Source organism: Strix uralensis, chromosome 4, assembly GCF_047716275.1.
Source record: "Strix uralensis isolate ZFMK-TIS-50842 chromosome 4, bStrUra1, whole genome shotgun sequence".
Taxonomy (NCBI): domain Eukaryota; kingdom Metazoa; phylum Chordata; class Aves; order Strigiformes; family Strigidae; genus Strix; species Strix uralensis.
The window spans coordinates 92,288,624-92,316,040 of NC_133975.1; the positions used below are offsets into that span (position 1 = coordinate 92,288,624).

Here is a 27,417-nt window from a genome sequence, read left to right on the forward strand (position 1 = left end):
TAGCGAGTTTTGTGTAGCTTTATTTCACAAAATTTCCTCTCCCCAAAAGGACACGGAGGTAACTTCTTTTTATCTATATCAATTCAGCATAGCAAATTAGAAGTGTTTTCTAATTAAAGTTTCTACCTGTGGCCTAAAGGGGATGGCAGAACTCCAGCAACTCTTGCAAAGGCAGGCTGAGGTGTTATAGCCACAGCTTTTCTTCTCTGCCCCTCCGCTGAGGGTTTGCTGCCCCCACAGCACAGCTAGCAGAAGCTACTGTGCACTTGTGCCTCAGCTACTCTACTGTAAAGTGCCATGTTTCAGCATAAATTGCTGATAAAGATGAACTAGAGCTCAGCTACCAGACCTTACAGCAGAATGAATGAAGTACAGGCACAAGTTCACTTCTGCTGACATAGCTATGAGTGAAGAACCACAAAAGCTGACTCCCTGTGCCATTCCAGCAGCCACCACACCAGCTCCCTGGAAGTCCAGCTCTGCTGCTGCTTGCCTGGTAATTACCAGTTATAAAGGTTTTAAACCCAAATTAGAGCTTTTGTCATACAGTCCACAATGGGTTTCCAGGTGTAAGTTATTGCAAATGAAGCCTCTACAGCCAAGCATAGAATAAAACCAGAACATTGTCCAAAAGCTCTTTTTCATTTGAAAAGGAGAAACAAAAAGCAAATATATAGAATAGAAATCTGCAACTTTGACTGAAACACAGTGATCTCAGAGTACCTCTTGGCCACAGGGACCAATTGGGAAAGGAAAGCCCACCCATCAAATCACTTACATGGGAGGCAACTCTAAACAGACACTGGGAACAGAACTATCCCAGCACTGTAGACTCCTATTAAAGCATCTTTCAAGTAAGGTAAGCAGTGCTTGCACCCCCCTGAAAGCAATGCCCTCTCCTCATAGAAGAGTGCCAACTTCTTGGTGGGAGATGTTACATGTGCAGGGAGAAGAGTTCTGCTGAAACCTCTAGTTACTATCTGCTTAACATGAGTCATCAAGCACTCGTGGAGCACTGCAGGAGTGGGTTTGGTGGTTTGGTTTCAGTTGGTTTTGTGTTGTTGTTTTGTTTGTTTGGTTTTTTTAAATTAAATCATGCAAACACATGGAAGGTAGGGGCAAATCATTTTTCCAGGCAACCACCACATTGCCGGCAATGAGATGTGCCACAACAGCAAGTGTTAGCTCTATGCAGCTGTTACCTATAGGTCAATGGCATTTAAAATAGAAAATCTTTCTTACACAGTGTTATGAATAAAATTGCACTTGGTTTTGTTAAAAACTTGTATCACTGTAACTTTTCCAAATATTTCCTTTCTGGCATCTTCATTTTCTTCATTAAGGAGCTTCTCTCTAAAAACCTCTCATTCATGTTGGACACAACAGCAGTAAGCCATTATCTACCAGAAAATGGACCTGTTTCTTCAGTGCTTATTTCTATCTGTCCCCACCCTCCCCCCAAAAAGGTACAGGCAGTTCACTTCTAAGTGTCAGTTGTAACATTGAAATATAAACTCCTCAAGCAGACATTAGGAATTTTAGTTTCACAGATTAAATATTTGAAAAGTTACAGAAGGTGCTGGAATAATACACATTTAAACTGTTTACAAATCCAAACTTGCAGCAACTTTGTAAATTCAAATTTCCAAAAGGTTTATAATGTCCTTGTGAACTTCTTCCACAGCAAGACGCCCTCATGACAATAAAGCATCAAACTTCCAAGGCTGAGATCAAGAAACAAGTCAGCAGGATGCACTTGCTCCACCAAGCAACGTTAAAAGAGGCGTCCCCACTTCCAATAGCAGAAAGCTACTCCCTTCATTCCATTTTGGACCTTTCAAAGTGTGTAATCATTCTTTCCTGGAAAATAAAACACCCAGTGTTGTCATTTCTCCCAACAGGTTTATGCTATTCAGAAATAAGGTAGTATGCTTTGCACATTCTGAGCAAATGCACACTCGTATGCATTTTAAGTCAGGAGTCCAACTTACACAGCAGAGACACCACTTAGAATACACATTTGTATTCTAAGAAGTTGTATTATGGTTGTCCCCACTATCCTTCCCCCCCTTACAGTATTTCTCTGATCTTGTGAGTCCAGCAGTGAGTCCAGTTCTAATAAGCCAAGGCCTTAACAGCTGACTTACGACTCCTTTGGCATGTCAGAAGACTAATTTGAACTGAAGATTTGTTTACTGACCTCATCCGAATCCAGAAGAGCTGGAAGAGCACTGCAGTGGGAAGAAGAAAAAAAAAAGTAGTTACAAGAATTAGAGCACTACTGAGAGCGTATTATTGACAACCATTATGAGCCTTATGTTGCACTTTAAGTTTTTTAGGGCACAGGAGAGCAATACTGAAGATAGACATTTCAATTAAACAGATAGATATTAGCGAAAGACACACAAAGGAGGAAGAGCCCAAGAAGTATCCTCAATGATCTTCATAGTTTTAAAATTAATTTTTTCTAAGTGTCTCATTACCAGACGAACAATTTCCAAGTTGCCATGAGATAAGCCACACATTCATACAGGAACACTGCTGAACTACACTGAAGATGCTGACAATATGGGACCATATTGTAAAAACACGTGCTAGAAATCAAAATCAGTGATATGATACCATAGCCTTTTCAGCTGCAATAGATCTCCCTTCTATTTGGATCTCATCTCTTCACAACCCTGATCATACTTTGAAGAACAGAAAACCCTGCAGCAGACTACCTCAAAGTACCCTTTCCTAGCTTATACCAGTCTAGTCCTTGTTTGCTTAAGGAATCCTATCATTCTTCAAAAACTAAGTACTGGAACTGGGAAAGATAAATTCAATTGAGAAAATGCACTTTTTCAACCTCTTGAAGCTTCGCTTTATTTCTTGTCTTTAACTAACTTCAAGCAGAGTACTTAAATCCAGAGCCTCTGCCAAAATTACCTGTTCAGATTTGTGAACATAATTAATCTGTGAACTTCTGTTTTGCTGTGAAAAATTTAGACACAGATACTGACATTTTTAGAATGTAAAAGTGATTAAAAGCAGGGTATGGACTGCCTACATAGCTGACCATATTGCCAGAAGCATAAAAATGGCTCAACAGATATTCCAAATACAGTTGAAAACTAAATGACATTATTCAGTGGCAAGATACTCAAAAGGACTTCTCAGAGCACTAAAGAGAGAGTGGCATGAACTGTAAGTCTGACAGACTGCACAAAGCCAAGGGGAAACATGCTAAGAAGTCAGAGGCCAATTCCAGGCTGAACTCAGTATCTGCTCATGTAAGCGCAGCACACAAGTTTGTAAGGCATTCTAATGTATTTGTGTTCCTGTGCCCAAGGAACCTGCTTTTATTGCAACTATAAAAATACTCACACATCTGTCACCGATGAAGGAACATTCTCCTCTACCCACTTCAAGTCATCCTCCTGCTACAAGTACAGAAATTAAGTGGAAACAAAAGTCAGTTTTCCCAAAATGCTGTCACATGCAAGCCTTTTTGTTCTCAGCCTACTTGACAAAAAACTATGTATTTATAGTCAGTTCAAGAAAAATAAAACACCCAAACAAACAAAAAAACCCACCAAAAAAACACCTTCAATTTGATTTCTGGATTACAGAAAACACATTCCAAGAAAAAAACAAACCCACCTATAACTGTCAACTCCGTAATAGTCTAATGGTGATTAGGAAAAGCAGGCCCTCAGGACACTTTGGTTACTTACATAATCTAGTTTAGTCTCCCACAAAAGAAATTCTCTTTAGATGTTACAGATGAAAAATTATTATAAAAAGCACAAGCTAGATTTTGCAACAGTAAATGAAACTGTATTGTCAGATTTCTCATTTCTATCTGAGGAGCACTAATTCACAACACCTGCACACTTGTTTTGAAGTTGGAGAACTGACCCTTTCTGATCTCACCCATCCCCAAACTAGAAAAATTCGATTTTCAAGTAATCCTCAGATAAGTAGTATACAGTTACAACCAACCTTTCAGAAAAAACATGAATTCCTACAGGTTCTTTCCACTTTTAAATTTATGCATGAATCCCATTAGAGATTCTGAGACACGTTTTCTACCTCCTAGCTGAATGCAAAACCACCTCTGCTTATAAGACACATGTAAAAAATGCAGATATATTAAAAAAATGTTTCACCCAAACTATTTAGGTAGCTATCTAATACATATCACCCCATTTGAGTCATGAATCACAAATCTCAAAATTAGAAGGCAATTAGTTTATTTAAAATGTGTCTCAACCTCCCTCTCAGCCTGACAAACTTGTTAAAATAATGTATTATTCATTATCAGAATATAGTATTATACAGTTCTATCTATACTGGATTGTGCAAAAATTCCTAAAGAACAGACTGAATTCTAAAGCTTCCATTGCACTTACAGGAAATTAGATGAAAAACCTGTATTTACTTTCTTTTCAGAAGTACTGTAAACATATGATACTTTGACTCACTCCCACTCTGAAGCAAACCAGGAAACTCACGTTTATAGGCTGAACACTTCACATATTTATGAGGTACGACTGGGGGGCAACCAAAAAAAGAGAGAGATGTCTATCTTTTGAAGGTAGGGAGGACATACTCACAGCTTTGTTTGCTTTTGCATTCCCATTTGGTTCTTGCTTTGTACTTCTCATTTTCATTCCCTCTGAAGACAAAAGAAGGAAAAAAGATTGGGATAACTGAAATATAATTGTTCATAGACTGCAAGGGAAAGTGTTGAGTGTTCATTCAGAGTATTTCATCAAGTCCAAAGAGACAAGACAGGCAAGTGAATCACAGAATGGTTTGGGTTGGAAGGGACCTTTAAAGGTCGTCAAGTTCCAACCCCCTGCCATGGGCAGGGACACCTTCCACTAGACCAGGTTGCTCAAAGCCCGGTCCAGCCTGGCCTTAAACACTGCCAGGGAGGGGGCAGCCACAGCTGCTCTGGGCAACCTGTGCCAGTGTCTCACCACCCTCACAGTAAATAATTTATTCCTTCTATCTAATCTAAATCTGCCCTCTTTCAGTTTAAAACCGTTACCCCTTGTCCTATTCCTACACCCCCTGATCAAGAGTCCCTCCCCAGGTTTCCTGTAGCCCCTTTAAATACTGGAAGGCCACTGTAAGGTCTCCCCAGAGCCTTCTCTTCTCCAGGCTGAACACCACAACTTTCTCAGCCTGTCCTTACAGGGGAGGTGCTTCAGCCCCCTGATCATCTTCACGGCCTCCTTCTTCTTATATTGGGGGCCCCAGAGCTGGACACAGCACTGCGGGGGCGGTGTCTCATGAGAGTAGAGGGGGAGAAGCCTCTCCCTCGACCTGCTGGCCACACTTCTCTTGATGCAGCCCAGGATGTGGTTGGCTTTCTGGGCTGCGAGTGCACATTGCTGGCTCATAGTCAGTATTCCATTCACTATTACTCCCAAGTCTTCCTCCCCAGCGCTGCTCTCAATCCACTTATCGCTCCAGCCTGTATTTGTGCTTGGGATTGCCCCAATCCATGTGCAGGACCTTGCACTTGGCCTGGTTAAACTTCATGAGATTTGCATGGGCCCACCTCTCAAGCCTGTCCAGGTCCCTCCCTCTGGATGGCACATCCCTTCCCTCCAGCGTGTCAACCGTACCACACAGCTTGGTGTCATTGGCAAACTTGCTGAGGGTGCACTCGATCCCACTGTCCATGTCCCCAAAGATGTTAAACAACGCTGGTCCCAACACCGACCCCTGAGGAACACCACTTGTCACTACTCTCCACCCGGACATTGAGCCATTGACCACAACTCTTTGAGTGCGACCACCCAGTCAATTCCTTATCCACTGAGTGGTCCATCTGTCAAATCCACGTCTCTCCAATTTAGAGACAAGGACGTCATGTGGGACAGTGTCAAAAGCTTTGCAAAAGTCCAAGTAGATGATGTCAGTTGCTCTTCCCTTATCCACCAGTGCTGTAATCCCATCGTAGAAGGCCACCACATTCATCAGGCACCATTTGCCCTTAGTGAAGCCATGCTGGCTGTCACCAATCACCTGTGTATTTTCTATGCGCCCTAGCATAGTTTCCAGGAAGATCTGCTGCCAGACACAGATGAGACCGACTGGCCTGTAGTTCCTTGGGTTTTTTTATTTCCCCTTTGTAAAACTGGGGGTTATGGTTCCCCTTTTCCAGTCAAAGAGAACTTCACCAGACTGCCACAACTTCTCAAATATGACGGATAGTGGCTTAGCAACTTCATCCACCAGTTCCCTCAAGACCCACAGATGCATCTCATCGAGTCCCATGGACTTGTGCACCTTCAGGTTCCTTAGATGGTCTTGAACCTGATCTTCTACAGTGGGCCGTTCTTCCTTCTCCCAGTCCCCACCTTTGCCTTCTGCGTCTTGGGTGCTGTGGCTGAAGCACTTGCCCGTGAAGACTGAGGCAAAAAAAAATCATTGAGTACCTCAGACTTCTCCATGTCCCAGGTAACCAGGTCTCCCATTTCCTTCCAGAGGGGGGCCCACATTTTCCCTAGTCTTCCTTTTATCACCAATGCACCTATAGAAGATTTTCTGCTTGCCCTTGACATCCCTGGCCAGATTTAACTCTATCAGGGCTTTAGCTTTCCTAACCTGACCCCTGGCTGCTCGGACAATTTCTCTGTATCCCTCCCAGGCTACCCGTCCTTGCTTCCACCCTCTGTAGGCTTCCTTTTTGAGTTTGTCCAGAAGCTTCTTGTTCATCCATGGAGGCCTCCTTGCATTTTTGCCTGACTTCCTCTTTGTCAGAATGCATTCTCCTGAGGTTGGAGGAGGTGATCCTTGAATATTAACCAGCTTTCTTGGGCCCCTCTTCCCTCCAGGACTTTATCCCATGCTAATCTGCCAAGCACATCCCTGAAGAGGCCACAGTCTGCTCTCCTGAAGTCCAGGGTAATGAGCTTGCTGCTCTCCCTCCTCGCTGCCCTAAGGATCTTGAACTCCACCATTTCATGGTCACTGCAGCCAAGGCTGCCCTTGAGCTTCACATTCCCCAACAGCCCGTTCCTGTTGGTGAGACCAAGGTCCAGCATAGCACTAAGATCATATCATAGGTGTGTACACATCTCTTAATTCCTCTTGTTTATTCCCCATGCTATTTTCATTTGCATAGAGCCATTTAAGTTGGGTCCCTGATAAAGCTGACTTATTGGCCAGAATTCCTTTGTGCTGCTTTCTTCGGGTGCCCTCCTGCTGACCTGTGATCCTTCTCCAGTCTCTGGACTTCTATTGCTGGCACTGGCATCAATCATTAAGACAATGCTTTCCCTTTGAAAGGCTTGTAGTATTTTTCCTGACAGGTAGAGTACATAGTTTTTCCTGAATTTTGCAGTTTTACCTAAGAAATATCAATTTCTAGTCCTTTTATTTAAGCTAAATATAAGCAGCATAGAACTCAAAGACATAGTTCCCCAGAGAGGCTGTGGAATCTCCATGCTTGGAGATACTCAAAAGCCATCTGGACACAGTCCTGGACAACCAACTAGGCGACCCTGCTTGAGCTGAGGGTTTGGACAGGAAGACCTCCAGCCTCAACCATTCTGAGACACATGCACCTCCCAAAATTTATGTACCTACCGACTGCTGACCAGCCACTTGGTTCACTAAAAGCTGCGAGGCAACATGCGTCTCCCAGCCTGGCAGACAGCCAGATATAGCTGATTTGGCAAATGCACCAAAGGGATTACACACTCCTCAGCTCCTAAACAAGTCAAACAGCACTGATATATCCCAGCAGAACTGATTTGTGGACAGACAGCAGCAGTGGGTGTGTCACCCTACCTTTTACGCAACTTATAAACAGTATTGTTATAATAGACATAGTAGGGAGATTGAGGCAGGGATGAGAGAGGGTTTTATAGTAGGAGGGGTGTGAGTGGAGAAAAAGATGCAACCTAGTGTTATAGAGCAGGACTCCTATGTAACTCTCATTCCTATGTAATTTTATGAATACATAAACATATTCATCTGTATGTTTACACTGAACATTTCTGCAGTAGGCCCAATATGGAAAATGAAGAAGATTGCAAAGTTCAGAGAACAGATAATAGATGAAAATCCTTAAACTGGATTTTAAAAGAGAACTGTAAACTAAACCATTGCCTAGCAACAATATCCAAGAGATCCTTATCATGACTGGATCCAAATCTATGACTTCACGTATTTAATAAAACAAAGTCCAGCGGACACAGTAAAGCAACCACAACAGTAGCAGTGTGTTCAGTGTCACCTGAAAACCCCAGTTAAACAGACAATGTAAACACTAAACCATAAAGCCAATGTTTCCTCTACAACTGCATAAATCAATGGCAAAAGGGAAGCATTGACTCTGCTTTTACAGCAGTAATGAACTTATTGCCAGAGAACAAGAGACCTCCCTCCACAGAAGTGTCTCTTCAACACTGAAATCAGGTGGAAAAAAAATTTTCTCTTACCAAAGCTTTCCTTTAACATTGGCTCTTTCTGCTCATCATCATCCTCCTCTTCAGACAGTGGTGAGAAAGCAAACCTTTAGGAGGGAAAGAATGAAAGCTATCTTAGAATATTATCTCTTGCCACCCAAGAGATTCATTACACCAACGTTCACATGACTTGATTATTCTGTGTAGTTTATTGTTTTGAAGACTTATGCTAAACTACATAATCAAAAGTTTAAGTCACTTCTTTATAAATAAGTTCACCACCAGGAACAGACTGAATTTTATCTATGTGACTTCCTACACTTACTCTTCCTCCAACCCCTACACATGCTGCTTAGTAACCTCAAAGATATAGTGAGGTTATATATAGAGATATACACACAGATATACAGCAACTAAAAAATCACCCACCAGTACTACTTTGGATAAGCAAGCATTCCCAAAAAATAGCATTTTTAGGAAGAGGTAAGAAAAGCTGTACCTTTGGTTGTTAGCAGATGGTCTCCACAGAATCATGATGACAAAAAGGATCATTGAAAACAATAAACGCCAGATAGCATCATCCACCCATAGCTCCTGCCAGTCCTGTCAAGGAAAACAGCAGCACAAATAGAAAAAGTTGTGAAGAAAGAGAGTCCGTGTCCTCAGCTCTTTCCAAGGGTGAACTAAAGGCATCTGAGAAAGAGGCTTCTTACCACAACAATGAGAATTTTAGCATGTGGTATATTACTCTAGACCTAATTCACAGAAAAATCTGTTCCAGAATGCCCAATCTCACTTCTTACACTGCCAAATGTGAAACTTATCAAGCGGCAGCAATTGCTGGAAGCATTCAATATAAACTCACCGACTGACAGTCAACCAGCCTGAACTTCATGGTGGTCCAGATGATAAATACAATAGATGCTGCAATATTAAAACAAAGAAGCTGCTTATTACTACAAAATATGTTAATCTGAATAGACTACTAACAGGACTGTGCTTCCCAAACAAAGGGCAAAGACCTAAATAGTGAATTCTTGGAATCCAATTTACTAGTTTTGTAAAACAAGAGATTGATCTATTGCACTGACCTTCTATGATAACTTAGCTACAGACCAGTATATTTTGCTCTTGGTTCTTCACAGACACAAGGCATAAATCAAGCATGAAGTATTTCGCCAACTCCTCATCCCTATTCACTATTCTTCCATTACTTTCATCTACCCTCCAAACCATGGTTTCATTATCAGTTGATAAATAAAGCCTACCTTGAAGTAACTGAACCATCTGATCTGCCTGAATGTGTAAGCATTTCAGATCTTCACCCACAAGAGTTGAAATGCTCAAACTATGCTCTCACCACAGTTTTAGAAGACTTCCCTCCACTAAAGTATTCTACGATGACTAAGAACCAGATGCTGAAAGGAATTTAATCAGAGCTGTTGATTAAAAGGAATGCACTTTTCTGTTTGCTTGTTTAAATAAAAAAGCACAGTCCCTAGAAGTTTTCTGCTCATCATATGAATAGTATTTGCAAATAGATGTGGAGCTGAGCACCTGGAAGCACCAGATTTATTCCTGAAGTTCAGTTCATCACTACTACAAATGGAAAGAGAATCTGAATCTGTATTCTTCCACAATAGAGGGCATTATGTTACAATACCAAGAATACTGTTTTTCCAAGAATCACTCCGGTCTTCAGCTAGCTGATGTTCAGACATCTTAAAAACCCCACAGTACAAAGTAATACTGATTTTGGCAAAAACTACCTCTGTGAAGTTAACAGCATAGGATAATAATATTTTGCCCCCAGCAGCTTTAAGAGGGATCAAAGTACTCCATTAGAGGAGCTGCACAGGACTATTAGTCCTGATCTTAACACCAGGACTAATAATCCACTGCCTCTGAAGTATCAACATAACACTTGGCACAGACCCACTATTAGAAATGGGTCAACTATTAGAAGTACCAAATAGTTTGAATTTACAGAAGGGTCACCAAACTCAAAAATCTGCTTTAAGGATCAAATCAAGCCATATATAGAAATGGCAAATGCTCTTATTTGATTAACGTAATTTTCTGCTTACCTGCTACTGCCAAGATGAGTGTGTTGGTGAAGTGCCTATACAAAGAGAGTTTCACAACATTCCTTCGAAGTTTTAGCAGTTTCATTGTTTGAGTTAAGCTGATGAATATGTATGGAAAGTCAAGGAAAGCCTCTGAAGGGACAAGCTCGTCACAGACTTAGGAGGACCCACATCTTACAATCAACAGCTCTCCCCCCCACACACTTCACCCTCCAAAAAGATGGACCAGACTCAGCAGAAGAAAAGCTCACCCTATGACAAAGGTACCAAAGAGCAGGATCCATCCCCTTCATGCTATTTAGTCATCTACACCTAGAATTCTTGTCACACAAAGATGGTATCCAAGCATCTCTTCTGGATTATGGCCCATTCCTCCAGAAAAGTGTCAGATATACTTTCGATAAATGGAAATTTAAGTCTGAACTAGAACTGAGTTAAAATCCAATTAATGTATATAAGCGTCTCCACCCTTCTGCCTGAAATTTGATTTCCATAGTGACAAAACAAGTGCTTAGGAGAGACATCATGGAGAACTGGGGTTGTCATGGCTGGGCAGCAAGCTATTCATATTTTTAAAAGTTTTGTGATTGCCTTCCACTAAAAACACTTTGTAGGGATTTTGTTATACATGACTTTGAGCTCAGCATTTGACAGCAGCTGCTAAAAAGTCACACAAGATTATGGTTATTTGGATGTAATATGTCAAGAGACCAAAAAGTTAACCCTACCCCATTTTGTCACCTACTTCAAGATGAGTTCAAATTTTACAGAAATTTAGATTTGATGCTGCTAAGCAACCTTCTCCCCAAAACATAAAGCAAGTCTGTTCTCCAAAGGCTACTACTATGGTACTGTTACTGAGCTACACCAGAACAGACTGATAATGGACAGACTTAACTAGCCTATGTTCAGAAGCTGCTCTAACACAAATATCTACTGGTTACCTAGTTTTTCTTGCACCAGCTGTAGCAGAAATTTACCTCAGTTACAGAGGTTCTATTAACTCTACCAGAAGTAAAAAGAACGTATACTTGAAGCTGATTTAAAAGAGTTCAGCCAAGAAGACTCCCAAAAAAACAAATCTGAAAGAAAACACACCCCACCAAGTAAAATAGTGAAGGATATCCACCAGCACAGGGCAGTATCTAGGAAAGCCAGGGGAATAAAAGCCAAGGAGGCAAGATCATTCTGGGCCTGGAGACAAAGAGAGAGCCAATAAGAACAAACTGAAAAGGAAACAGGTACAGAAGAAGTGAGGAGGGTCAGACTATTTCATGAGAAACCACAAATACTCTACCACAGTACTTCCGAGTTTTACTACAGAAACAGAGGGTTTGAACCAAGAGTTTAGCCCAATGCACAGAGAGGAACTGACAATACCACACTGTCAGTTCTCAGTTCTCCACCAGCAAGGTAAGAAGTAATTTTCCAGACAAAGTCAACCTAGCACCGTTAAAAGGAGCCTCTGCTGAGGCAGTTGCTGTGACCATATGCTCTAGCCACTTCCATCACTAGCAATCAGCTTGTTAAAGATACATCTTTTACACTATCTATGGACAAACTGAATGCTTCACTGGCAGCCATGAGTTTGGCTAAAAGTGGCAAAAATTCCCTCTGTGTACATTAAAAACTACCAAAGTCCTGACTGAAACAAGCAAAACACCTTTTATTCCTTTTAAGTGTAAGGCAGAAATAATAAGATGTGAATAAGCTTGTAACATTCTGCAGTTTATGAAAGGATATCCACAAAATAATACAGGCATCAATCATGGACAGGGCCAAGTTTGCTATCAGAGCCACAGTGTCATAGAAAAACTGAAAAAGTACCAAATATATGACATGTTAAATATCTTATCCCAAAATACCAAAAACAGAACAACAGAAATCCACATCCTGAACGTACTTCTTAATGAAGCAAGTGGCAGCACCACTAACATGCATTTCCCCAGGTACAGCCTCCAGAACTGGAGTGGTGGTGGGGTTTTTTGTTGTTTGGGGGGTTTTTTGTTTGGTTTTGTTTGTTTGGTTTTTTTAAGGCTCATGGCCAGGTGACCCCAATCTGTATGTTTGTGTCTGCAACTAGCCCTACCTAATCTGGACTATTACACACAAGGGTCTAGGCAGAATACAGTGTCTGAAACCTGACTAATCAGAAAACTATTAGAATTATTTCAAAATACACAGAATTACATCCTGATAAATAAGAGAAGAAACTTAAAATAACTGTCAGTAATCTCTAACCACAGTCTCAGAGTTTAACCACTTCACTGTCTCTGTTCCTTTCTTTCAGCATAGCACTGGGATTCTCCCTTAGCGTGTAAGTCAATAAAGCCAATAGCATCTGTGGCATATGGGAAAATTCAAGCAGTTATTACTGACCCCTGTGACTCTAAGAACACCTTCCATGCCAGAAAATAACAGATAAAGGGCTCCAGCCATAACCACTTTGTGAAGAGTAACGCCAAGGCGAGGTCTGTAGGAAAACAAAATGAAATTTAGATTAAGTGGGGGAAAAAAAAAGTGAAGTCATGTCATCTTGAGTCTATCATGAGGCATGAAGCATGTGAATAAAAGGTCCTTGTGACAAGCCACTTCTAGATCCAGAAATAATTTTATGATGTCGCTCAAAGCTTAGTATTCATTTTGTTTTATGGTACGATGTGACTAAGGAAGAGATTGGCAACAGTCCTGTTTCCTAGTTAATCTGTTTAGCTTTTTACAACCATTTCAAGAAGCCTCAGCCCACCTCTTCTTCACTAGTTCCCTCAGCACACCCACACTTGCTAGAAGCTTCCACTGCCACACAGCATGTTGTTTTACCATTGCATACAGCTGGGGACAGAGAGATGAGCAATCTTAACAGCAAAACACTCCTAGGGCAGATCCCCTCCCCTATCAGTGATTCTTGACATCCCTCATTTCTAGAAACTCCTCTTTGCCCAGAAGGCAGGCATATAAAGCTTCCATTCCAGTCAGTGGAGTATCTCAACAGTGACTCAGAAACCTACCCAGCAGTGGTACACAGAAGGGGGTGGGAAGAACAGTAATCACTGTAAGGAATTGTATGTCTCTGTTGACTAGTGAAGAAGTCTAGACATTCACAGCACTTAACTAAAGCACCTACGTTTTAAGTAGCAAAAGTACAGGGAGATGAATACTGCCCTAAGTTATTAAAAACCAAGAGTGAAAAGCCTTTTAATAGAACACAACAAACCTGTAACACAATTACTCACTTGACTATCCCATATCCCAGGCTGACTATGATGACCAGCGTTCGAGCCAATGAGCGCTTCACAGCAGAAAGCAGTTCCGCCAGTATTACTGCTCCTTGAACTACCAAAAGCAAAGAGGAGGAAGTGAGGTTATTAAAATAGAATTTCTGTTTTATTAACTACTGCATGCAATTGTAGTATGAGAGCAGACAATTATTTTCAGAAAGTAAGCTATTAAGGTGTATAATCCTTTTATTAGTTACATCTGGACTAAGCTTTCAGAAAAGATAGGTCACTTACAATAAAAGATGCTACTGAATAATTTTACATCCATAGAAAGCAGACAGTAAGTGATCCATAAAATGTTTATCCCTAAGATCAGCCTGAATGATCTTCCAAAGAAGTCAACCAACCTTCTGCACCATGGGTGTGGCCAATTAACAAAGTCATGATGAAGTTTTACTTGCAGAGTTTCATTTGTATGCATCCATCCTAAAAACTCAGAGTCCCAAAGTTTTATGTGGAAAGAATTGCCTAAAATGCATTATCAGGCTATGGGCTGAACACTGAAAGTCATCAGCAATGCTGTCACGTTGAATAAGGACTTTCAAAGTCTCTTTCCTGGGCCAATACCAACTGTCAGAAAGTAATTACAAGCTACACTTAGAAAGTCCTGTTTTAAACTTCAAACCAGCACTACAGTGAATACTCCCCAGAATCTAGCATCTTCTATCCCTAATACATTCAGGAGTCAGAGAAAGCAACAGTGTTTTAGCCATGTAAGAACACAGATCATGATATTTACAATATATTAAAAAAATGCAGAAACTCTGTTTCCTTGTTCTTTGTTTTGGAACAATCCTCAAGTAATCACATATTTAATATGCATCTGTAACCCCAATTTAGCAGAAGCCATTAGTGCTATGCCCCATCAATTAAATTGCAAGCTGCAATTGCTACCTACCAGATTCCCCTGTGTAGCGGATGTTCTGGAACTCTGCGTAGAAAACTGCTTTCTCGAGCATTCCCAGGAAGATAACAGCACCAATCCAGAACTGGATCCTCAGGAGATCCCGCCAGTAACAGGCTGACCACGCAAGCCATAGAACCCCGAAGAATACGTACACAATACACATCACCATGAAAAACTAGTACACAAAAAGAAACAAGAAATGGGAACCTCAGACCCAGAAAAATAATTTCCTTGTTTCCATTCCACAGCTGTAAGACAGCTCAGTTTTCTCCCTGAGTACAGCAACTTTCAAAGTTTTTATATACAAAAGTGACTAGAAACAAGTATTGCTTCTTTTGTCTTCTCTATATTCTTTCACAGTGACAGTAATTTCTCACTGCCAACAAAGGGAGTCAGAGTAATTGAATTTCTGAGCAATTTCTCCCTTGAAGAGCAGTCTGCCAATTTATTCACAGGCGATTTTGCTAAGGAAGATATCAAGTGCCACTAGCTTTCAAAAACTCAGATAAGACCTCAGGCAAATCATCAAGTACTAGAAACCCTGTCCCTTCTCACATATTTTTCTATTACTAACTCCATTGTACATTTACGGTACTCTGCAAATAAACTTACAAGTCACCTTTACACACCATTCCACAGAACAGAGATAAGCAACTGATGGTTGTAATCCCTCTGCTCAAATAATTTGACAATTTCTCTCAAAAGTTAATTTCCAGCAAACTCAGTTTTTGACCAAGCTTTAGCTCAGCCAAAAATCTGGAATTGAAAAAGAAACCCAGATCTTCATTTAAATATTATCATTTTATGCTATTTTTTCCAGTCCAGTGTTACTTGCTGCAGAACTTTCAGAGTACAAGTCTCCTGCAGCAAACAATAAGCTTGACAATGCTACTCAGTGCTGAATTTTTTAAATGACAGCGCCATACCAGAGCAAGTTAAGTTTTCAAAAAGGACACTGAGATTAAGAAGAGGGATAAGAAGGAGAGAGTAAGACATCAACTGAATAGCAGGAAGTACTTAGCTAAAATATAGGACAGTAATAATGCAGTCTCGTCTTGCAGAAGGTAAATTTTTTTTAAACCAAGCAAGCATTTGAGTTAGCTGCACAATCCATTGAAACTTTCACAACTGAAAACACCTTCCTTAGTGATCCCTTACAGATTTTCACATCTGACACATGCAGCTCAAATGGTAAGGACCTAAGCATGCTAGTTCACATTCAGATGCTCCATTACAGACACATTTAGACAGAGACCTTCTTCCGAACCTGTGACATGGGGATAATTCACACTAGTGAATCACATGTCAATAGAGCTGCTGGAGGCTTTTTACTTCTGCAGGAAGTAAAACATATGTTTCAGAAATGCCATCAGGCTCTCCTGTTTACAGGCCACTCTGGCCAATACAGTCAGACTAGAGACCTTACTTGTTATTGATCCCCAGATAAAGTCTGTCTACACTACATAAATATTTAAGTTCTTCTATTTTCTTAGCCTGCTTGACAGAGGCAACTAGAAACCAAGTCGACAGCTCCTTTGAATAGAAAGGGGATTAGCTCTTTGTAGTTCAGTTATGCCTTCACTGTTAGGCAGTATTAAGGACCTCCTCATGGGGTGCAAGACAGCTGGTGGAGGAAGGAAGATTACGCTGTAAAAGAACAAAGAAAGCAGTGACAAATGAAAGGATAGCTGTAAACAAAAGCATAGAATAACAAATTTTCTAAGATACAAGCTAAGGAGAAAAACAGCATCAGTAAAACTGCTCAGTTTAGAGCTAATGATACTGATAACTTCTGGAACTACAAATTGATAGACATCTAGTCAAACAATACAGAGAAGGACAACATCAGTGGCACATGCAAGCATCCAAAATACCTATGTCTGTTTTCCCTACCCTGTATTTAGTACAAAGAAAAAAAAAAAAACAAAACAAATAAACCAAAACACACACTCTGCTAAATTATTTTTTCTGAGACACTGGCTTCATGTTTCCTAAAGTATGGAAGGAGAGTATTTAATTGAGATTCAAATCAGCTGACTTAATAGGTCAAAGAAAATCTGTTTTACTTACAATCATCAGAGGATAGTCTGCAAGGGAGAGGTACTCATATGGCCCCTTCAGTTCTACTGTCACTGTCAAAAGACAATTCAACAGCCAAATTGAACAAAACCAAAAGGAGGAAGCCAGGATAAAGTACTTAACTGATTTTTACTCAAGCGTAAAGAAATTCTAAATCTTCACAGAGCTTTTAAATCTAACTTGCACTTTAATCAAAGAAAGTTAAGACCCATAACACACTCAGCTAAAAGCATGCAATTAAAATTACATGCTCCATCACCAGGTAACTCATGGCAGTACTTAAAAGTAAGTTGAGCTGGAGATTCCCATGTAACAGGAAAGCTCAGAAGCACAAATAAGTTAACTTTTTATGGGGATTTTCAAACTTCTCTGAAGTTTGGAAAGGTTATCAATGCACTGTTAGACATCCTACAATGTAATTTCAAAGTGACAATTATGATCTCTGTATTTGACACGATTTGAGTTTATTAATATAAGTCACTGTGTTGGTCTGGACATTTTTGAAAAACACTACCAAGCCTCAAAACTGAACTGCCTGGGATTCTTCTTTACTTCCATCATTAAACTGACAGACCAACAGCCTTAGGATCTTCAAGACACTAACAATCACTTATTTGCTCATGATGTGAAAGAGTTGTAGTAGGCAATACTTACAGCTATGTGAAGTGAAAGATACTGTCTTGTGAAATTGAACCACACAGTATATATTAAAAGTAACTTAGAATATACTCAGAATGGTATACATAAAAAAATGGCACTACATTTTTAGCCTACTGTATAAACAGCTATCTTACTTGTAAAGGGCTTATTTTGATACGAGGAAGGTGTCGTTCTCTCCATTTTTTTAACTTTGGTAGTAGAATCCTTTGCAGCTGTAATTCCAATTTGCACAATAAATATATATGGCCCATCTCGCCAAGTTTTGATAACAGCATTCATTGCCTGAAAATAAAATGCCTACATGTTGACAGTGCATCATCAAGAAGACGCAAGAAAGACAGAAGTATACTCGTCATACATAGGTGACATCTTCCATGTAAAAATAAAGTTCATCTCTTCCCAGACCTAAAACTTGTTAATAAATATTTGACACATAAATTTTAAATCTATTTATTAGACATAACAATTAAAATTTAGTGTTTGAATCCAGCAGAATCCTTAAAGACCTAGGAGGTGATCATGGCTTATTTGCAAATTTAATACTGGCTTACTGCAAGAGTTGTCTCAAAGGTACTGTAAAAGCTACACAGAATTTAGCAAAGCATCCTATCCCTTGTTTTCAGTCTAGAAACATCAGGACCGTCACAGAGATAGTTCTTTCCTCCTGAAATCAATTGTTTGGCAACTGCACAGCTACATATAACTCAGCTCCCTGGTGAAGGCTGAATTTTTTAGTATAAGATAAAAGAGGTAGCTGAGAAGTAAAAACTTTCCATAGTAGTCATTTCCTGTGGAAACTACTACAGCCCCTGCAACAGCTCTTATACCTGTAAGACTCAAACCCTGCCAATGACCTAACAGAGGAAGCTTGCCCAGATAAATATTCGCACCATAAAATAAATCAGAGACTTCTTTGGGTTCCAGCATACAAAACTGTTAATTCCACAACTGAAGATGTTCTAACCATCTGAAAAATTGCAGTATTTACCAAGAGCTTTAAGGTTAAAACTAGGACTATCTGTAGTATGCCACCTGCATGACCACTGCGGCACTACCACAAAGACTCAAAGACTTTTTTTATAACAGCCTCTCCGAGACAATTTCAGTATTAAGAGCATGCATTCCTTTTAAGAAACCTCCTGGCAACAAGCCCTAAAGCCAACAGAATTTTATGTATCAAAAAGTTTATGCTGATATTGACTGAAATTAAGACTTAAAAACACAGTAAACTTGAAAGAAAATGGATATATTTTTATATACCATTTTTGCCTATATCTTCATCTTTTGCTGCATTGATTTCTCATTTCACAATTACACAGCTATTTATATTCTAGCTTTAAGGTAAATGGCCCTGTAAGTACTCAGGGAGTTAAAAAACATTTTCTTTGTTGGTATCCAGGACATTCAATTTGAAGCTATGTTGACATTCGTTCCTAGTTAAGGCTTGAACATAATATGTAACAAAAATTACTAACAAATTCAAAAATCAAAAGTAATCACTCAACCTGTTAGGTAAAACATTTAAAAAGACCGACTAGTTAAAGATGAAACCAAGTGTAATCTCTAAGTATTAGCCACCACTTAAAAAAAATCATATCAATGATGAAATTACTATGACAAAATAGATTTATTTTTTACTTTATACCATCAGTTTGAATAGTACAAGTTCTGTATTTCACATATAGAAGCAGTTACTCTGTTTTCTGTTTTTCCACACAGTGCTACCTAGTTTCAAGCCAAAGAGAAAAAAAAAAATCCAGGTGTCAAAAAAACAGAATTGCACCATCCCTGTAAACGCTACCAGTAATTTCTTTATGCAAAAAAAACAGACATAAAAAAAACCACAACAAATTAAGACTGCTGGATTCCAATCCATGTTTAAATTCAATATACATACAGTTTTATCTGCCACCATTGTGTGATTTCCTCCACTCTCCTTCTTATCTTTTAAGCCCTTAAATATAAAGAGAAAAATGGATAAATCATTATTCTAAAACTCTCTTCCATGCCTAGACTTACTCATTAGAAGGAAAAAAAAAATTACCTCTTGTTTCTCAGGTGAGAGAGGCTCTGGATGAACAAATTCTTTATAGAAAATCTACAAAATATAAGAAAGGTGCAGCATTTATAGACACTTTATATTAACATGACATTACCAGAACAGCTTTCAGTAAACTTGATAAGGAAGGATTCTCTGTATTAGAGATTTCATTTTTCTAAATCAAACAACTGTCCATTTGTGGAGGGAGTCTTGAATACTTATCTAAGTATTTTGTCATTTGAGAGTTGCTTTTCCCCCCCTCAGACAACAGGTGTCTATTTTTAGACCTGGACCCACAGACACAACAGTAGTGAAGTTAATTTTATTTTCTGAATATGAATCTGTTGGCTATCTCCATTACTAGATGAAATCTACACAGACAGAAACAGGATTTGGAGATTTCTGCCCTAGTCTATGCAAAAGAAAGTCCCTAGATGAGTGAGCGCCTATTAGAGATCCAGATTTTGCCAACTCTCCCAAATCACGGTGACTTGAAATCCAGTGAAACTGCTATACCACAAGGAAAAAGCTGAACAATCAAAAGGAGAAATTGCTGTGAAACTTCAGAAATTAGTATCTGAGAGGAATATATTTTGTTAAAATTTCAGTAAACTTTACAAAGGAATTGGAAGAAAAGTCACTTAAAGACTTTTAAAACCCCAGTTTTACCAACCTGAACATTCAGTTAAGATGCCCAAGTTCACATTACACAGCTAAACCCACAAGATCTCTTCGATAAAACCAAGTAAAGTAGAACTGACACTTCTCATATTAAACATAAAAAGCAGGCAGCAGACAGATTATTTTTTTAAAAAACCTTTCAAGCCGTCTTTGCATATCAAAGGAATTAGAGGCATGCAAACAGATTATTAAAAACCCTTTTCAAGTCACCTGTAGGCATGTTTTCTTAAGAACAAAAAAAAAAAACCCCAAAACAACAAACAAAACCCCACAACACTAGGTTCAATAGTTATGAGACATTTCCCAGTATTCTGTACCCAAACCCTTTGTCTAAATCAGGAATGGCTGAATACAGATGCAACACTGCACGATTTGCCTTGAATTCTTAAGTATGCACACCATTAAAGAAAGACAGCGTGTTACACTGTCATTAGTATGATCACACAGCTTCGCCTGGTGATATACAGCTGGTGCAGAGCCTATGTTTGCACATTACTTCCCTATGCTGTTCTGCATTGTCTTCTCTCTTCCATTTGATTTGTTTCAAACATGTTTTAGCACTACTTATTTTTCATTTTTAGCCTGCCATCAGTGCTTAAGTAACCCATTTCTCAACACTCTTTCATTTCATTATAAATGAACATTATCTGAGCAAAAAAAATGCCAGTCCTTTATTGACCCCAAATTTAGTGTGAGCTTTACTCTGCTGCCAGAGATTCACACTTCTACTCTACCAGCAGTAGCATTCTGTAAGCGAAACAAATTCAGGACACAGCCACAAACAAAAAGAAACACTGAACTTTACAGGGTTTGGGTGTAGGTTTTTTCCCACCATGGTGGGCCAGATGTTGAACAGCAAGCCAGAAGTAAAGCAAAATTATGAAATCTTCACTGCAGTTTGGTTGTCCTAAACAGATAAAAACAAGTACCTCCCAACCTAAAGTGATACTTACATAGGAGGCTAACACATCTAACAGGAATTACCATCTTCTCTGTATATTGTACGAGAGAACAGAACCAACTGTGAAGTTTCTACCCATACCTGAGGCCTGAAGAGCTCAGAGCAATTTGGAAAGAGGAGAGAAGCCGTGGCATAGTATCCTGACCAACCCGGATGTTCTTCAGATGTAGCCCCAAAATAGTACTCTGCCTGTTCATCCTGCCAAGCACAGAACAGAACTTAGGTTAGCATCCAGTATACCAAATGGTTTATCTCAGCAGGCAGCTGCAAGACCTGGAGAACACCATAACTTCCCTCTGATCACACGCTCGAACAGGATTTAATAGGATAAAGGCCATCAAGGCCACACAAGACTATAAAAACAAGGGCCAAAAAAACCCCATACAGAATTTGAATAAGATTTAAAACCTACTTAAAAAAAATAAAATCCCAGTATTCCTGCAGTGGAGATGCAGCAGCCAGCATAAACTTCAGTACACACAAACAAACTACATTATTATAAAGATTAAAGACCTCACTACTGTATTCGGTTGTTACAACTGTCACAATTAATATTTTAAATAAATAGGGAAAGGTGTTACACAGTATAAACCACAGTTATGTTCTACCATATTCAATAGAAACTCTATACATTTTATATAAATTGCTAATACTTGCAGTGTGCCTCCATAAAGAACAGAATTTAGCCTGAATGTGAAAAAAGTCCATTTTTTTTCTATTTGTTGTCATTAAGCATTGTCATAAATAATTATTTCATCTACCATAAACTCACACACTTCAGTTTTGAGTCAATGCACTCATTTAAGCTTCTGGGTTTAGAAGAAATATAACACACACATCCACCTTACCCAAAATCCAGAAAAGTCAGCAATTCTAGCAAGCTGTGGATCAATTCCTTTCCATTCCAAATGATCCAGAAATTTGTTATCTTCTAGTGGAGAAGTGTGTCTTTTAGGCCCAAAGAGCAATGATGATGCAAGTGAGACATCTCCAGACACCTCACCCCCAGATCTGCTTACCTCTAAAAATTGTAACCCCTGTTTTTCCACACAATTCTTACCCCAAAGTTGAAGACTTCATTGTAGCAGTCAGAATATCTTAAGTACCAAGTAACATTGTAACTTTGGGAGGGATCACAGGATTTTTCATCCCCTTCAACTAAAACAAACAGATAAAAACATGTAAGACACCCCCTACCTGCCACGTTTTTCCTCCCATTCTGTGCCAAACTACCCTAATTAATTTTAAACACAAACCTGAAAGCAAAACAAGAGAAAAACATTTTCCTCAAGTAATTCATTACTGTTCAGTGAAAGAAAGCAGCATGTGGAAAACAGAACTCCACCATAACGTTACACAATTCTATTAAAGAGCTGAAGATCATTTGGAAAATTTTTGTTCTCAAAACGATCAGGGATATTTCATCAACTGCAAATACCAAATGAGGAGAACAGCAGTGACTCCTGGTGATTACAACACACAAAAGGATTTCCCTTTCCAAGATACATGGGACACACAGCAGGTAGAGAGAGCTAAGAACAGGTTAATACTATGGGCAATTTGCACAGGTAATTTAAATATACCAATACCATCATCAAGAAAATAAATAAAAAGGTAAGATTTTGCAAGTCAACATCCACCCCCCCACTCCCAAAAGACAAACAAGACATCTATACATTAGCTCACTGTCAAAGCTGCAATGCTACCTAAAACAGCAATAAGAACTTTCCACTGTATTAGAGAACAACATGTACGAAAAGTGAAACACAAGACTTCCTCCCCGCCCCCCCCCCCCCCCGAAAGATTGTATGATTTTTGTGTTTCAAATCTCATTTCGAAACTAAAGCCTGATGAATAGAATTTGACATTAAGTAAGCTTCACCCATAAACAAAATGAGCAGTGATATTCACTCTTGGAAGAGCCATTTAGATGATTATGTTTGGGTTTTGCCAGTCAACAGATGGCAAAACTCTCTGAAGTTGACAGCATGTTTCTAGTGGCTAACAAGTGCCCACATCTTTACAGGCAACATTCATCTCAGACTAGACACCCACAAAGTTGTTACACACACAGAGCTTTTAGTGAATGTTTCCATATTGACCACTGCAAGTAAAAAATGCAATTAGAAAAAAGACCCTGTCATGGAGTCTTAACTGGCTAACACCACTGTAAACCACATGACTACTAAAGCAAGTATTCCTAGAGCTAAAAACTCAACAACTGAGTCTCTCATACCAAAGATTTAAAAAAAAAAAAAAAAAAGACTGGAATGCAATCACTGAAAAATAAGAGTTTTCTTATGACACCTTCTGGTAAGCATGAAAACGAGGCATACATTTTCCATGTAGCCCTAGATGTTGCATAGGGCACAACAAAGAAACTAATAGGCAATACAAGCACTGCAGTGTACATGGGTCGATGGCAAATTCTTAGAAGCCAAAGGCTCTTGTGATAAAATTGATCAAATGAGGAACATCTCAAAACGTGCTATTAAAAATAAATAAGATTATTGAAACTCTGTGTTCAGCAGTAACATCAACTAAAGGTAAAAAGGGTCACAACTAGAACAATCCTCCAGTATCTGCAAACACCAAAATTACAGAAACCTTGAAAAGGAAACACCCTAAAAGACAGAAAAGGCATCCATGGCATTTACTGAATTCAGCAACATGGAAATCTAAGATCCTTAGCCTTCAAACAAAACCAGCAATATTCAACTCCAACGCAGTCTTTGTATTCATTTACAGAGAGCAGGATTTCTACCACGATCCTAGACAGGAAACCAGATGCCTTCTAGAATAGCACTTAACAAAAGTAGTAGATAAAAATAAATTCATTATTGACAATATTAAACACCAGTGGCAGTCTTCCCAGTCAGAAGCAGAAAGCATCAGACACCAATACACCACAAACACACACACAAAAAAAATTAAAAATCAAGAAGGGAAAAGAAAAAGATGGAGGAAGTGGAGGAGGAGACGCAGATGCTCACCAAAAACATGAGCAATCATGGCGGGCAAGAAGGGTCACACTGTCCACACAAACATCAGCCAACAGACAGCAAACAAGAGAGACCAGTTTCCACACAGACATGGTCAGAAAAGAGACAATACGTAAAGTTGAAGCTTCTAGGTATCAAATGCAGTTTAAGTATCATCTAGGCTGAGAAACTGAAATTAAGTTCCTAGACTTTGTTCCTTCCATCAGTGATTCAGAATCTAAATTCATGTAAATCTTTTAATCACACCAGTACGTAAAACAGGTGTCTTCACTAAAGAATTTTAAGACTTCATGGCTGTTTAAAGGCTGACAGCACAGTGTAGTTGAAGTCCATTATCAGGAGCCAGAGGATCAAATTACTGCCAGATCTGCCACAAACCTGTCTTACAACAAACAAATTTTATCTTCTCTGTGCTTCAGTTCCTTCGCTCTCTTGGTTAATTCAGCCATACGCCTCACAATTAGACTTACTGCACACTTCACTGCGGGAACCCACCTCTTAGATGCCGTGTTAGTACAAGTACATGATTTCTGTTAAACTTTAGACAGGGAAGCCCAACACCTACCAAAGCTCCAAATGCCCTTTCAAATGCTCTCTCCTTTTCCCAAGCATCAAATTTGATCCTGCAGCTGCACACTTTGCAATTATCTTGCTGCAAGACACAAAACTCAGCATTTGAGCTACACTTGACAAGCGAGCAAACCTTAACCCTGACATGATGGACCTTTACTAATAACCACTCTAATACTATCCTCATACTTTAGATTCCTGTAGGATTAATGGAGGCACTTTAACAAACTCCCTTTGAAACAGTATCCCAAGAAGGGCAGGTATCTGAAATTAAACCTGAAAATCAGTAAGGTAAGTACTAAACATAGTAGAGCACAGTAAGATGCAATTTCATCAAGAAGCATCAGCTAATCCTTATGATACCTTTATTTTCTCAGTTTAAAAAGAGCACAATCACTGCAGCAACTGAGTCTTGAAGTAACAAAGGCACAGATTCCACTAATCATCTCTAAAGTGACTTTTATTTCCTCATTTGACACAAGTGCAGGAGGGCTTTCACAGGCACTGTACCTGTATAACTACCCAATTAGCAGCTGGAGATCAAACAGCTTCCCACCATGGTAAAACTGGTGCAAACAACCCCTTAAAGTGCTCAAAGTACATGGGAAAGATTTCAAGCCTTTCTAAATCAGCTACTCGCTTCCACAAGTCACCTATATCATCTCCTTACCGTCTAAATACTGCCCTGATGTTCACAGATAAGAGGGTATTTCACAGAAACTCTCCTTTGAGCAGCAACCTACATAGCCCTGGCCAGATCAAAGAACAGTAAACAGAAAGAACAGGAAGGCTGCAAACGTCTGCTCTGTAGCACAGACACACTGTGATCAGGAGGAGAAAACAGCTCTCAGGAGAGCTCTGCCATAGTGTGCAACGACATTCCCTTATCACTCCCAGAACACCCAGGTAAAAAGGAGCAAGGACTCAAAAAGCACTGCTTCCTGCACACTGGTATCAGTCACTCTGCAATACAAATAGCCCCCATCCCAGTCAGCACCAGATCTCCCAGATGGAGGAATTTAGCATATCTTAAAATGGGAAAGCACACCTCACAGCAGGGCTCAGCACATCCCACACCTCATTACCCACTATCTGAAATGAAGTGGTGTGCCTATTGCCGATCTTGCCCTCTCCACAGAGGGCCTGAACAGAACCATTCATTTCTGCTACAGCCTAAACAGATTACAATTGGGAAGCTTCAAGGCTGTTAACATACCCAACCATAGCAGAGCTACGGCTTTCATCCAGTGCTAGATCAGCTGTCACTGCAACCAGTGCAGTTAAACACTTCACAGTGTTTTGAGTCCCAAATGTTTAAGTAGGGGGGGTGTCAAACAGCAGAGAGAGCAGGTTAATCCCTTGTAACCACTTACATCTCAGAAAAATGGTGGTGTTGCTGAAGAGAATCTTCCCAAAGTTAAACTTCTTCCCCTGCAAAGGCACAGAAAAGTAAGAAATATTAGAGGGCTTAACGTCACTGAGTTTAAGTAAACATCTTCCACTTGAGTTTTAAGTCAATACAGCAGTGAAAGTGAATGCCAAATCAAGAGCCTGCCTTGCTGGATTTTCCAGTCATGCCTCACCACCCCTACAACCTACTCTTAAAGATGGCTTGTGACACTTGGCGCTTTTTTGTTCTGCAGAACTGAATCAATTTCATCGACATCTGTTGAAATGATTAGCATTTTCTTGCTGATAAGAAGGTCTGGACTATCCAACAAAAATTTTTGTTCTAAGAATCAGGAGGAGCGTTCACTGTGGTCCTTTAACTCTGTTCCTGAAGCTCCAGAGCCTCACAGGAAGCGTACGTTACTCCCTTCCACAGCCTGGTAAAGGCAGACTTACCGCGAGGCAAACCAACTTTTCTCCACAAAACTCCAAACACGCACGGGTACACCAGAAGCGCTGGAGATCCCTTCGCCTTCCCAGAGGCCCACCTCTCTCTCGGTTCGATCTTCCAGGGGCGCAGCTCACCTGGCGCCAGGCCAGAGCGGGGGCCGCCAGTCCAGCCGCACGGGGGGCGCGGGGCGCCCTGTCTCCGCACAGGCCCCACCGAGGCCGGGCCGCAGCCGGGGGGAGGCCGCCTCCCTCCCCACCGGCCTCACCGCGGCCGCCCCCCCTCCCCGCCGCCCACCGACGCTATTCCCCGCAGACACCTTCTCGCCCCTGTCGCCACCGCCCACCCGCCAAAGGGGGGCTCAAGCCCAGCGGAGAGCCCCGGCAGCGGGGCAGGAGGCGCCCCGCGCCCTCGCACCAGCCCCGGGTGCGGTCAGGCTCCCCCAGGCGCGGCCCGGGCCGGACCGCAAAGGAGCGGGCGGGACAGGCCGCAGCCCTCCCGCGGACCGCCGCGGCGTTCCCCGCCGCCCAGGGAGGACGAGCGGGGCAGCAGCGGCCTCCTACCCCCGCCACGCCACGCACGCTCCGCCCGCCGCCGCCAGCGGGGCCGAGAGCCCCCGGCGCAGCGCAGCGCCACGGCCGCCCTCCCCGCACTCACCATGAGCACCGGGAGCCGCCATCTGGAACGCTGCCCAGCGCCCGCCGCGCCCGCCAGCAGCAGCACCGCCAGCAGCCGCAGCAGGACGACCTCGGGCCGCCGCCGCCACCCCCCGGAGCGCGGCACCGCCGCCATCCCGCCGCACGGAGGCCGCCGCCGCGCTAGCCGCGCCTCTTCCGCTCCCCGTGGGGGGACGCGGCCGATGTGGGCCGGCGGGAGCGGCGCGGGGGGCGGAGCCGC

General features: G+C 40.9%; 1 protein-coding gene across 2 annotated transcripts; it reads right to left on the bottom strand.

Annotated features, from left to right (window-relative positions):
* Nucleotides 1–27,349, bottom strand: TMEM87A (transmembrane protein 87A). Of its 2 annotated transcripts, none has more exons than XM_074867870.1 (20): nt 27,178–27,349; nt 26,057–26,114; nt 22,172–22,269; nt 21,193–21,309; nt 19,473–19,526; nt 19,326–19,382; nt 17,563–17,710; nt 16,760–16,821; nt 14,681–14,864; nt 13,738–13,837; nt 12,884–12,977; nt 11,626–11,698; nt 10,505–10,609; nt 9,283–9,341; nt 8,917–9,020; nt 8,451–8,524; nt 4,602–4,663; nt 3,370–3,425; nt 2,201–2,231; nt 1–1,860 (listed from the first exon to the last, which is right to left on the bottom strand). In XM_074867870.1, exons 1-20 carry the CDS (start codon nt 27,310–27,312, stop codon nt 1,819–1,821), a joined length of 1,713 nt encoding a protein of 570 aa, XP_074723971.1. In that variant the 5' UTR covers nt 27,313–27,349; the 3' UTR covers nt 1–1,818. The 2 variants fall into 2 exon arrangements, with proteins under 2 accessions (XP_074723971.1, XP_074723970.1); XM_074867869.1 differs by lacking the exon at nt 11,626–11,698 and adding an exon at nt 12,244–12,319.
* Between the last annotated feature and the right edge of the window lie 68 nt (nt 27,350–27,417).